The 14,450-nt window shown below is 40.7% G+C and overlaps 1 protein-coding gene across 1 annotated transcript; it reads right to left on the minus strand.

Moving 5' to 3' along the window:
• Window positions 1-1,182: 1,182 nt before the first annotated feature.
• slc2a8 (solute carrier family 2 member 8) lies at window positions 1,183-14,240 on the minus strand. Its single transcript, XM_038703837.1, has 10 exons — window positions 13,830-14,240; window positions 12,202-12,364; window positions 11,468-11,674; window positions 10,819-10,918; window positions 7,901-8,112; window positions 7,522-7,671; window positions 4,424-4,532; window positions 3,974-4,150; window positions 3,249-3,394; window positions 1,183-2,617 (listed from the first exon to the last, which is right to left on the minus strand). The coding sequence occupies exons 1-10, from the start codon at window positions 13,922-13,924 to the stop codon at window positions 2,471-2,473; spliced, it is 1,506 nt and encodes a 501-aa protein (XP_038559765.1). The 5' UTR covers window positions 13,925-14,240; the 3' UTR covers window positions 1,183-2,470.
• Between the last annotated feature and the right edge of the window lie 210 nt (window positions 14,241-14,450).

The raw sequence follows: 14,450 nt of genomic DNA on the forward strand, positions 1-14,450 counted from the left end.
CGGTAGCATGTTTTCGCTGATTTTATGTAGTCGTTTGTGTAATTAATCAAACTTCAGGGCAAAAAAGATAATCAAATTTGTCACGTCGCTGGATAATTTACTTGATACAGCTTTTATTTTGAAAAGTCTTATAAGTTGAAGTGCGCAAACTCAGGATTTAAACGTTGGAGAAAAGTGTGAAGACGCTGTGTTTTAAAGAAAGTGTTTTAAATGATCTTGAATAACATTTACCCCATCCAGTAGAGCAGTGGTTCTTGACAGTGCTCTAAGGGGTAACACAGTGACAGAATATATGACTATTTTGATTATGGGTTTCATATGCTTTGGCTTTTGGAATCAAATGGGTGCCTGTTTAGGGGTCCTTGACATGAAATAGTTTGAGAACCACTGCATTATACATTTGTCTACTTATGGTTACTGCTTTCTCAAGACATTTCAAGACCATTTCCAAGCCAAATTGCAGACTGTCTTTGGATAGAAAAGCATGCCCACCTAATTTTTGATAAATATGGAGGCTACTACAAATGGATGTAGGCTGTATTTTTGTCATTATTTTGTTCTCTTTTTGTAAGTTAATTAAATAATATTATTTAGTTTTTTAGTTCAGAGGATTCATGAGGGAGAAAACGATGCAAGTGAGCAAGAATTAACTGATCTGTTTAAAAATCTCTTCAGCGTATCAAGGGGCAAAACTAAATAAAGGTCTCAAATGTAATAATTTGTTCGCATCACTTTTGAGTTTTCTATTTGAGCCTTTAAGAGATAATAATTTTGTTGCTAATGAATCAAATACAATGTTTCTTTTCACATACAAACACCTTTTTTATTCAAAACTGAAGTAGTTTTTGATTTGAATGTAATTTCAACATATTCTTAATCGATGGGTATTACGGCACCATGCAACCATTCAACACCTGGAATTAAAGTTCAGTATTCTGTGATCATGATGATGATGATGATGATGATGATGATGATGATCATTTGAGATAAATTCATCATCCTGTCAGAGTGTTGTATTTGCTTTAAAAATTCTACATTGATGAAAGGCTTACTTTATCATTTGTTATGACATATTCATGTCATTTGTGACTTTTCATCATGTCCACTTTAGACAAGCTGAGACTGTAATTGAAAATAATAATAAAGCTGAAGATCAATGAATCATTACCACTTAACACAAGATGTCCAAAACAGTGATTTTATTCACAGACAGTTTATGGTATGATTCAGTTTCACACCGGGATAATGAAAAACACAAACTTGGAAATTCATAGTGGAAAAACTGAGTCAAAAAGCTTCATTTATCTATTGACCATTTATCATCTATTTATTTTTATAACTTCACCGAACTCATAGCAAACAAGTCACATAATAGTTTCAAACATTTCCTTTACAAGAATATTTTAAGAAAAAATTATTACAAAAACAAACCCCAAACCCAAACCCTTTTTCTTATTAGAGGCGTTTTTTTTAATTCTACAGATGATAGATGTTTCAAAGTTTTTCATTACATAATCTTTTTAGTTTCACTTCACTGTTTTGTAACAGTCAGCACAGTCAGTGTAAACAACAGACTCACTTCTCAAAACATCAGTGCTATAAAGTTTCTGCAAAATTCCTTGAAGATACACTTTGTTTTGAGTTTAAGGAGCAAGCACCACAGGCATGATCCCTACCTAGTGAAGACAGAAAATATTCCTGATGTATTTGGCACTGAATCAAAGTAATTGAACAGCGATATTGTGTCTGTATCCCCCACATTCTGCTTTAGCATTGTACCAGCTTTTCTCAAAAGGAAAGTGTTTTCAGTGTAGAAAAACGAACAACTGTTTAGGACAGATTTCAGTCAGAACTTCACTGATCAGAATGTGTTGTCTTGGCGGTGAATTACATAAGTTAGACCTGCAGGAGGCAGTGTAGAGTGGTGTCTTACTGGAGGTAGCAAAAACCACTGAGGGTGCAGGTTCATCTCCACAACAGCCCAGTGTTTCACTAACAAAAATTTTAACACCCATCCAATCCAAGTGTTTTTGAACAAGACACTAATAAACTTGTGCTGAATCTTCTCACTGGGAGTCACTCTGCAACTCAGTGTCTGAGCGAGCACTTCAGTCTAGTCTTTTTGTTGATATTACATATGTTGTTTCTCAGTATAAAACATAAAAGTTTAAGGATGTGACCTGCGGAAAACTGTATTTAATTACCCGATTTAATAATTAATATAATTAAGTGTTTAGCTCAGACTTCCTACGGAAACAGATGATTTACACCCAGTTTAGTCTAACGTACCAAGGCTTACCACAGCGGCCCGGGATCCAGTCCAGCCCGAGGCCCTTTGCTGCATGTCACCCAATCAGCTTCATAAGCTTAAGAAAGATTTGAAAAAAATGCCCCGAGGACCTGTCAGTTCAGGAGTATGAGGTCTGAGATTTGACACATGTGATGTCTTTTGGCCGGTGGGAGAGGGGCTTCATGGACCTGATGTGCCTCTGAAAGTGGCTTCGATCTGCTCCAGTGTCTTGCCCTTTGTTTCTGGGACGAAGGAAATGGTGAAGATGACGTTGATGATGCACATACAGGCAAACAGCCAGAAGGTTCCTGCGCTGGTTAGAAGGTTCTGGGAGAGGTTGCAGATATAGACATGAATGTCTCAGTGATGTTTAAGAGGCCACAGAAGGTTTCAAAGACCAACATACACCAAAACACATACAAAGGCAAAAGGTCTGTAGACACAGCCGCAACTAAGGATTATTTATTAAATCATTTGTTGATTAATGTTTTGATTACTTCATTGATTATTAAGTCGATGAAATGTCAAAAGACTGTAACAGTCCAAAAGTACAAACCCCCAAAAATATTCGGTTTACAATTAAATAAAATACTGAAGAAACTGGAACCACAGAATGTTTTTCAATCATTTTCCTGATACTTTCCTGATTACTTGAATATTTTTTCTTTTTCTGTCAATCAATTGGTTGATTAACCAAGTAATTATTTTATCTCTCCTTTCAACGCGACACTGACAGGTCCAAAGATGAATCAAAGATACAGAAAGTCAGTGGTGACATGTACGTATTCTGTTATCATAAGGTAACAGTTTCAACAGGATGTTATGCCTCAATCATTGAATAATAATAGTTAAACTGTATGTTAATATTGTGAGAAACTGTTGTGTGAGGTCGAGAAAACATACTTTCATCATCTTTATATAACCAAACCCTTGAAATCGTGTCTTGGTGAGCGCTCACCATCATGTCTTGGAAGGTTTTGGTGACGATGAAAGCCATGCTCCAGTTGGTGAGGACGCAGACAGCGCTGGCAACCCCCCTTGCTTTGACGGGGAAAATCTCCGACATAACCAGCCACGGGATTGGACCCCAGCCAAGAGCAAATCCTGAAAGCAAAAACACAGCAGCAATTAAAAGTCACTGTGCCACTGGGTCATTAGGGGGTTTGCAGATGACTCCCAGATTTGGCCCTGTGAATTTGTGCTATCAAGACATTATCAGGGGCAAAATGATCCGCTTCTCAGGCAATATCTGAAGCACATTCTCCAGTTTCCCTTTTTAAAAATGGGAACCACTGCCCCCTCCCACTAGTTCATTGCCCCAGACTGCCATGCTTTACTTTGCCATCAGAAATGAAACAAATCACAAAGGACATAGAATATTTCACAAAAGGATGCCACTGAAAACAACAAACAGACACGAATATTGGGTAAAAGGGGGGATGTAGATAATGGAGGACAGGTGATGGGTTATGTAGATTGTGTAGGGAAAGGGATTTGGAGAGAGGGAGAGGACTGGGATAAAGAATGCTAGCATTGTACTGTTGTTGAGTTAATTCAGAAAACTATTATTTCACCAAACCTTTGGAATCTTGTTTCATCATTTTGACCAGAGCATTTAAATATAAAACCTTTCATGCCGCTGATAAGCTAGCTTGAATAACTTTGACTGGTAGAGGATCTCACCTGTGATGAAGACGGCCATGCTGGCGAGGGCCAGCCATGCCAGGTCAGCGTGGGGTTCTTCTCCAGCTGTGCTCTGGATTTCCAGCACCAAGAGACCCGCCGAGGTGGTGCTGGGTAGTTTGGACATCAGGTAGAAGTAGACCCCGAATGCTGTGGTGCTGATTGCCATGGCAGCACCTTGATAATTAATGGGAAAATAAACAGAATCTGCCATAACCTCGCAGTCTTGTCTGGTGCTACAGAGAGTGCTGAACTGATGAAATTATTTCATTTGAGAACCTTGTACCACAATCCAATAAATTTTTATATGAGAGTCGATCATAAAGAGAGATGGCAGTAAATGAGAAACAGCGAACATGTGACGAACAGGACATTCCCTCCAAATTAATGTTTTATATTTAAAAAAAGGAAATCAAATTTGTTTAAATGATTCAATTTGACTGAAAATACCTGAGATGATGAGAAGGACTTTCCTTCCAGCTTTGTCCATGATGATGGCTGCCACTGCTGTAAAGACGACCTGAATCAGACCCACGATCACTGAAGCCAGGTCACTCTCCTGAAAAGACAACAGCAAAACATTCACAACTATCCTTTCCACAACGTAAAACTGCGTTTTCACTGAAAATCTGCTAAAAGTGCAACAGCTTAATTACAAATTTATGTGGAATGTGTGCTGGATATTCATGTCTGTGAAGGTTCTCAGTCATCCAAGTCATAGTTATCCAAAAAAGGTTGAAGTCAACTTGTTAAAGGGCAACTGGACTTGGTTGAAGATACTAGAAGACGTTTCGTCACTCATCCAAGAGACTTCTTACGTTCTGAAATGACTAGTAGAGAAACTCAGCTATTTAACCTCTGTGGGGTTGTTTGCCAAGATCATCGATACTGTTGATTCGTTAGTGCTCCTCGCTGTTGTAACGTCAGAATCAGAATCAGAATCAGAAGGAGCTTTATTGCCAAGTAGTGTTTTACACATACGAGTAATTTCCTTTGTTAATAAGGTGCTAGACGCAGACAAATATACAGTTGGCATAAATAAATGCAGAAATATATAAATATGGAATAAACAGATGCAGGTTATATAAGAATACTAAAAAGAATAGAGAAAAATAATACAACTATTTGCAGAGAAAGAACAATGTGGATTAGATATTAGATATATTCGCAGATATTTACGTGCATTACTCCGTTTTGTGTTGTGCACACGTATTATTTGAAAGGGGGGAGTGTCAGTGGTAACCCGGTCCTTGTTGATGAGGCTAGCTACAGACGGGAAGAAGCTGCTTTTGTAGCGAGAGGTTTTAGTCCTGATTGACCGGTACTTCTGCCGGAGGGGAGAGTCTGAGACAGTTTGTGTCCAGGATGGGAGGGGTCAGCTGCAATCTTTCCTGCTCGCTTTAGAGTCCTGGAGGCGTACAGGTCCTGAAGTGGCGGAAGATTGCACCCAATCACCTCTGCAGAGCGAATGATACGTTGCAGCCTGTCCTTGTCTCTGGCAGAGATGAGCCCAATGAGGGTGGTGTCATCCGCAAACTTCAGTAGCTTGATGGACTGGTGACTGGAGGTGCAGCTGTTGGTATACAAGGAGAAGAGCAGAGGGGAAAGAATGCAGCCATGAGGGGAACCGGTGCTGATGGTCCTGGAGTCAGAGACATGTTTTCCCATTTCAATGAGCTACTTCCTGTCCGACAAGATGTCAGTGATCCACCTGTAGGTGGAGTCAGGCATGTTCAGCTGAGAGAGCTTGTCCTGCAGCAGGCCCCGGGATGATGGTGTTGAAAGCAGAGCTGAAAACACCACCTGAAAAAAACAAACAGGATCCTGGCATAGGTTGGCCTACCTGTTGGCTCTGTAGGTGAACTGCAGGGGATCAAGGACGTTATGGTCGTTAGAACCACCTGTGGCCAAGTCTGAACGACCATCGTTGGTATCTTCAACTAAGGCCGAGAGGTAACACTTGTTAAGTTTCCTGGGAAGGGATGAAAGGACAGCATTGTAAGAGGGGGATAAGTGGTGGCATAGACCCCTTGCTCTGTTAAGTGACGGCTTCTCAACCCTGGTGTAGATGGCTTCCTTGACACCTCTTTCAAACCATCCATCTTTTCTGTCTAAAATGTGCACCTGGTGGTCCTCAAACGAGTGTCCTCTGTCCTTCAAATGTAAGTAGACTGCAGAGTCTTGACCTGAGGAGTTGGCCCTTCTGTGTTGAGCCATGCGTTTGTGTAGTGGTTGTTTAGTCTCCCCAATATACAGGTCTGTGCATTCCTCACTGCATTGGACCAAATACACTAGATTGCTTTTCTTGTGTTTGGGTGTGCGGTCTTTGGGGTGTACCAGCATCTGTCTTAGTGTGTTTTTGGGTTTAAAAACCACAGGGATGTTATGTTTGTTGAAAATCCTCCTGAGTTTCTCTGATACTCCAGACACGTATGGAATCACATTCGTTTGACCTTCTTCTCTTCATCCCCTGTAGTGTTGGTCTTCTTCCTGGATCTTGTGGCTGTTTTCACAAAGGTCCATTTAGGGTATCCACAGGCTGTAAGTGCCCCCTTCAGGTGGTTCTGTTCCTTCTCTCTGGCTTGCACACTTGTTGGTATGTTGTCCACTCTGTGGTGCAGGGTTCTGATGACTCCTAGCTTATGTTCCAGTGGGTGGTGGGAATTGAAAAGTAAGTATAGGTCTGTGTGTGTGGGTTTTCTGTAAACCCCAATTTGCAGGCTCCTGTCCTGTTCAACATGTACAGCGCAGTCCAGGAAGGCCAAACTGTTGTTGTGAACATCTTCTCGTGTGAACTTGATGTTACTGTCCACAGAGTTGATGTGTTCTGTGAGGCTTGCACTTCCTGGCTTTTAATTTTGACCCAGGTGTCGTCCACATACCTGTACCAGTGGCTCAGTGCTATTCCTCTGAAGGAGTTGAGGGTCATTACAACAACCAGGAGCACTAACGAATCAGCAGTATCGATGATCTTGGCAAACGACCCCACTGAGATTAAATTTAAGTTAAAGCTGAGTTTCCCTGCCAGTCAGTCAGAACTGAAGAAGTCTCTTGGATGAGGGACGAAACGTCTTCTAGTATCTTCAACCAAGTCCAGTTGCCCTTGACTTATCCTTTTTTGGATGCTGGATATTTAGTTTTTGTTAGCATTTAGATTCAGTTGTAGTTGTACTCTTTTTTTAGTAAGGATTTTACATTCTTAAAAGTTCTGATGATACACTTGATCAGAATTCATTGATTGATTGATCATATTGTACTGTTCTTATTTATAATCAAAAACACATCTTAGTTTTTCAGTATATTTCTATTTTTTTCTCTACATTACTGAGAGAGCAATGTGGAGCAATTATGATTAAAATTTTTGTATACTATTTTCACCTAACATTGCATCGAGCAACACAGGCCATAAACAAGGATAAAGGCAACATTGACAGTACAGGACAGTATTGGTTGTGCACATGTGTGAAACTGAATATATTTGCAACTGATTGGAAAGCTAGGAGCCTGTGTTCATTTTCCCCAAATAAATAACAATAAAACCCCCAAACCTTGAAATGTGCCTGTTGAAATATGCTCTCAGCGTAGAACATTATGGCATTGATCCCCGTCATCTGCTGAAACAACATCAGCATGACACCGATCACCAGAGGCTTGTAGACCCCGGGGTCCCTCAGGTCCGACATGTGGAAACTAGAGCCCTGAGAGACAACAGAAAGACCACGGTCATGACTGCATCTTAGACTGCTTGACACTTTGACTTAAACAGTATTTACATCAACATTCCCAACAGTGGTGGTATTAGCACTGAGGAGTCTTTTCTCAACTAATTTGTTGATTTGAGCCTTTGGTTTCTGCAGCGTCTACAGTGGTTCATTCTCACTGGCTGAAACTGTCCGCTGCCTCACAGCTGACCGGCCACAGTCTCACCTGCTCATCACAGGCATCCTCGATGCGGGCGCACTCCCATTCGACGGAGGCGTCAGGTCCTCGCAGGAAGCGTAGCGCCTCCTCAGCCTCCCGCCTCTTACCCTGTGACAGCAGGTACCGGGGCGTCTCTGGCATGAAGCACATACAGACCATCAGCAGCGTGGGCGGGATGGAGCTGCAGATCGCCAGCCAGCGCCAGTCCATGAAGAGACCTGCAGGGTGAGTACACACAGCTCAGAACGAGAAACTGGAAGAGAGTTTGACCTTTGGTAGTAGAACTTATTTTCCCTGTAATAAAATTTGTCTCCATAATAAAAAGTAAATATCTAACATATTAATGTCTTTTCTAGCCGCTGTGCAGAACGTAATCCTATGGATTTACAACAAATACATCATAACATTAAAGATCCAGTGTTATTTCTGAGAATTTTTGACAGAAATGCAATTTAAGAGCCATAGCTATGCTTTCAGTGGTGTATAAAGACCTTACATAATGAACCGGTATGGTTTTATTACCTTAGAATAAAGCATTTCTATCCTGCCATACATAGAGGTTGCCATGTTGTGTCACTATGTTTCTACAGTAGCCAAAAACGGACAAACAGTGCTACAGAGTATTTCGTCATTAAGTTGTTGTTCTTCTTCTTGTAATGTGTAATACCGGCAGTGTAAACACTCGTCACTATATTAGGTGCGTTTGACTTCATGGGGTGCTGCGCAGCGCTGACTTAACGTGATGCATGCTGGACTTGAAATAAGGCATGCTGGTTGGCAGCCGCAGTTGCTTTTCTCTGGCTGCACAAAGTTGAAACTACACTATTGCCTGGTCTTGTGGCATTTTTCTTTGCAAATGCCACAAGGTCAGTCATTGATCTCAGCTCAGGAATGCAGGAACACAGGAATGTGTCCGGCTTGATGGCGCCGTTTTTGTTCCCCGCCCATGCAGTAACCTGCAGCTCACGTTGGACTATCAAGTCGGCGAAAGTCAGTCGCTGTCATCTCTATCGAATGCGAAGAAATAATAACAATAATATTATACAGTCTCTGAGTACAGTAATCTGGTTTATTAGAGGTAAGAAGGGAAGTAAAACTTGGAAAAACGTAGGACTAACATTAAGCGTATTAGTTAGCACGAGCCGACAGCATGTGGATCGTCAAAGAAGCAAAAACACAATGAAGCTAGAGGACTTGGGACAGATACAGGCGGATGACGGCAGAAATCAAGGATTTAATCAAGGAGCTGATGCGGGACAAATGTTTTCAAAGCGGCGCTGAAGTTCTCTGTTGGTTTTTTTTTTTTTACTGCAAACACTGTAACAATAATAAGACTGTGTGTCCCATGTGCCCCGTGTACCTATCAAGTGACCAATAATGCTTATACTTTTGGTATATGCATAACAAAACTTATTTGTCTGTGGGCTATTACTTGCACGCATGTATTTTGATAATTCACATGCTAAATGCCCATGAAAAACCTTGCACCGTTTCACCACAAGCTAAAATTATGACTATTAGTGCTACTTTGTGTTTCTGTTGCATTTCAAAGAATAAAAATTTTGGTAAGATTTGCAGTTTGCTTATCTAATTGAACAAAGTAGAGAGGAGTCTTGATCCTCACCTGACAATGCATTTGTAAACTTCAAATTTACAAATGCATTGTCAGGCTGTGAGTTAGGAGTTTGTTGCAATTCCAAACCCTCACCCCTAGATGTCACTAGAACCTACACGCTTAACCTTTAATTAAAACTCACTTATCTCCTGTATCGCTTCTATTTTGAGATTTTACCTGTACTCGTTTTAAGGATGGAAGAACCGGTAAACAATCAATCAGACAATCAATCAGACAGAGGATACTGAGAGGTAGGAATTAAAGGACCTTCCAACAGAAAGAGGAATCCCATTGAAAACCAAAGGAGAATTTTCAATCAACATTCCCAGCATGACATCAGACGCCTGTCCCCTCTTGTCCACATGTTTAAAAGGGTGACCAGACGATTTGAGGTTTTCTCCAGCACTGGACTGTACATGGCAGAGTGAATGCTGCAGGAAACAGCGGAGCCTTGTCAAGTCCAGGTTTCCTCATGATTGTCTTCATTTGCTGCATCTAAAAATATATTTCTCTGCTGATCTGATTGTTCCAATGAAGTGTCTACAATAAGCACATTGTTTCATATCTTTGTGCTGAACAGCAGCTATGTTATGCAAACTATCAAACAATTATAACCATGATAATTACATTGCATCTGATAATATATTTGTCTTCATTGTAAACAGATCTTTAGTTCACGGAATCATCTTGTCCTTTATAGGACGTCAACTAAGTCTGTACCAGATCTGTTACACATTTAAAAAAGGGTAATTTAACCCAAACAAACAAAAACATTTTTTCATGCTCCTCTAACACGAAACAACCCACCTCATGTGACACACCAGCTTTTATTGGGTAAACGTGAATGGCATGCAGCTAACAAGATTAGCGAGAGGCAGCTATTTTCACCAGTGAGGCTGCCGTCGAAGAGGCAGCACACAGGACCATAGCTGAGGACGATCACATCACATGATGGCCAGGCTTTGGTCATCTACTCTTCACATCCTTTGATCCAGATGTTTAAAACAGTCTAGTAACCCAAGAAATCCTTTGCACTATGCTTCACTACACTATTTAAGAGCAAAGATGTTTAGCAGTTTTGGATAAAAGCTTCGTCGCTCTGCATCATGTAGCTACTGTTTTAATGGTGGCTGTTGTAAAGTTGTAAGTTACATCATGGAAAACCCTCGATTTACAGCTTGTAAACAGCTGTGTTCGAGTCACCTTGAAGGACTTTTCTTTCTTATCTTCATATAAACATTCAGCAAGTTTCAATTACCTGCAGTCAGACTTTACAAAATTACATTTAAGGGCAGCTGAACTTACATACCTGCGAGATACACTCCCATGATGCCGAGCACCACGCTGAGTTGCACACAGGAGCCTAACATCCCGCGTACTCGCTCGTGTGCCATTTCAGAGATATACAGCTGTATGAAGAGATAAAAAGGAGAAAATTACACAGGAGGAACGTACCAGAACATCAGAGTTACAGCAACCAACCAATATTTTAGGCATTTTGGCAGAGGCTTTTATTCACATAAGCATGATAAAGAAACTTGGAGACCTGGGAGTTGTGTATTACTATTACCGATTAATCCAGACAGACATTCATCTTGCAAAATATTCTAAAAGATTAACAATTAATTGTATGCCAATATTCCTGTAAAAATACCAGAAATGTGCAGGGAAAGAACGTGATTACTGACCAGACTTGCCATTAACTGGAGTTTCAGACTAATCCCACCAAGGAAGCAAATGGTTTAAATCGATTACTCAAAGTAATCTGATTTTTAACGTGTGTGTCTTAATAGTGAGGGTGGAAATCACAGTATGAACATCAACAAAGGAAAGCAGGGGGAAGAGAAAGAAAAGCCACGGCGTGTCAGTATTGTGATAGATGACAACACGATGATAAACAGGAGTTCAGGCAGGAACGTGGCCAACAGAACAGAAAAAGACCGCCACGTGCTTCTTACCGGGACGACCAGTGACGTGACCCCGCTGGCGAGGCCGGTGAGCACTCTGCCGAGGTAAAACATCCACACGTTCTGTGCCGCGATGATGATGGTGAACCCAAAGACGAACGGCAGCGAGCAGAACATCAGAGTGAGCTTCCTGCCGACCTTCCCCACCATCCAACCGCCCAGAAGGCCGCCCACTGCCGCTCCCACCGTCACTATGGACTGAAAAACAAACATCACAGAGCATCAGGAATGTTTTCTAGAATTTCATTTGCATTTTACCCCATGTCCGACCAAGTTATGTAGAAGTAAAAGCTACAAAAGTAAATGATTTTGCTCAAATCTGCACCTAAATCATACAGTCATGTTTATACATGACGCTAATTTTAGTTTATAACCCCAAATCAATACGTTCACGCACAATAAAAATGATATGACACATATTATTTTATGATATAATAATATATAATATCATGCTCATAATCTTCTACTCGTTTAAATAACTTCTGTAAATTTTCAGGAAGTAATCCATATTTAGCTTCAGACATGTTTAGTTTCATACATGGTGAGTAACCAAAGTCAACCAAATCTTTCATTTGACATCCGCTACTAGGTTTGAACTCAAGTGAATCCACTGAGGTGTGTTTGGACAACATGTGATGACTTAAAACTGCTGACAAGTTAAAAACACATGGTGTGAATGCTGAATTGAGGCATGTGACATTAAATCATGACAGTGGCCATTATACCCCAAACCAGGAGGCCTGGACGTCGTTCAGCCGCAGCCGAGGGTCAGCGATCCTGGTAAGTTGGGGGATGGCAGGAGAGCTGTATCCCAACACGAACCCGAAGCTCATGGGACCCAGAACAGAGGCAAACGTTGCCAGGTACAACTTCTTGTTCTTCACTTTACTGTGGCGAGAAAGAGGAACAAAGCGGGTAACGGAGGTAAGTGTCAAATGTCAGTGTGTCAAACATTATCAAAGGACAGTGCAGCTGCTTACATCACACATCAAAACGCCCTGGCTCGAGTCAGCTTTCATGGCCTGCACATTCATGCCACTTTGTGTCACTACAATTCAATTTCTCTTCCCTAACCCTATATTCTGTCTATGTTCTTATTGCATTGCATGGCTATGATCAACTGGAGCTGCGTGTTTTTTTTAATATTTGTTATTGACTTACAGTGAAGTTATGGTTATAGCAAAGTAATATTTACTTTAAAGTCAAAGTTCATTATAGCCAAATATCACATGAAAATTATGTTTTGTTGGAAAGTGTTACAAAATTTATAAAATGTATAAAAGTGAGATAAACTACAGCAATACACAATATGCACATAAAACTGTTGTACAGTCATACCTGCTGCAGGCTACAGATGAAAACACACATTAACACAGTACATATTTGTAATCATGTGCACATAAACTTCAATAATAGCTGAGTAATCATAATTTCATCCTTAGGCAGACTAAATGGGGTTGAAGGCCGACCGATGCCAATAGATAGATGACTTTTGCTAAGTGACATGACTTTCACTAAACATTTTAAACACTGAGAATGATAAAAACATTGAATTCATATTTTAACAGTGGTGTCTGAGATTAACAGATGGAACAGTGAAGAAGTACATCAACGCACTGACTACGTGGTAGAAAAGTGTTTGGAGTGTTGGACTTAACTCTGTAACTGCAAATTGAGCAAACTTTCCATTTTTGCTGACCAGCTTTGAAAGCAGGCTGTAAGTTATGGATTTTGAAAACTTAAATCCTACTGTAGGACATAAAGGAACAACAAAAAAATGTTTTGCTAAAACTGACTAAAAGAAAAAAACTGGCAACAATTCTGTTGACTGCATCATCATTTAAGCAATTTTTCAAGCAAAAGTCTTATTTGACTCCAGCGTCTGGTGTTGGATTGAACAAGCAATTTGAAGGGCTTTAGGAACTTGTGATAGACATGATTTTTCATAATTATCTGATATATTTTGGGCTAAACAAATACACTATTGCTGCATGGTAAAGCTAATGCACTGTGTAGACTGATTACATCAAAATGATAATGTAACTGAATGACTGCAGACTGGATGTTTACTTTGATAGATTAGTTAAGGAAGTGTCAGCAGTTTACGACTGGATCCTTGGAATGACAGACAAAGTGCATTCATATGTTTAGACACACAAACATTGTTTGCCTAATTGTTAAATGTGATGTGAAGTATGTTATTCGTAGTAAATGGGCTAAGACATGCAAAACCTCTGGAATGATCCCTTAACAATCCATCTGTCTTTAGATCTCCATCAATTGCTCTTCCAGCTGATTATGCAGTATACTGACTGCAGCTACGCTGAGCTGGTGTGTTAGTGTGTTAACTGACCTCAAATAAGCATCCTGCTCAGACATGAGTCCTGTAGGATCCTCATCTCCACCATCCGCATCCAGCAGCCTTCTCCTCTCACTCTGGATGTCCATACTGACAGTAGGGACGTTTCCTGATGTTTACCCTCTCTTCTTGTTCACCTTTTGCATGGATCACAGGTCTCTCTGAACGAAAATCAATAGTAGCTACTCTAGGGTTATCCTCCCAGCTAACTAACTGGCAACTGTGCAGCCACGAGGACGGAACCGAAATCACACTGTATCACAGGTAACCGTGAAAACGTCGGATATTTCAATTGGTCGATTCCAACCAGCCAGTCGCCACCGAAACTGTCAGCGAGTGGGTTTGCTTCCTTACCGGTGGCCAACTTGCTTTGTCAACATTTCAGTCAGGTGATCATGTGTGTCTGTTATTTCCTGTTTTGACTTTTTCAAAATAAAAGCATTCATGTATCTGGATGGGATCACAGTCTATGGTTGGGACAGAGCTAAATGGTACCTCAATAGTCCTCATTGTCAAACTGAAACACCGGGCTGTCGGAGGCAATTTTGCATTCGGTGTCATGGAGAACTATGTAATGCTTCCCCTCCCGAACGCGCTAAACTAAAACCATTTCAA

Source organism: Micropterus salmoides, unplaced genomic scaffold, assembly GCF_014851395.1.
Source record: "Micropterus salmoides isolate LMB-PRFRI ecotype aquatic unplaced genomic scaffold, ASM1485139v1 Ms_hic_scaffold_7, whole genome shotgun sequence".
Classification (NCBI taxonomy): domain Eukaryota; kingdom Metazoa; phylum Chordata; class Actinopteri; order Centrarchiformes; family Centrarchidae; genus Micropterus; species Micropterus salmoides.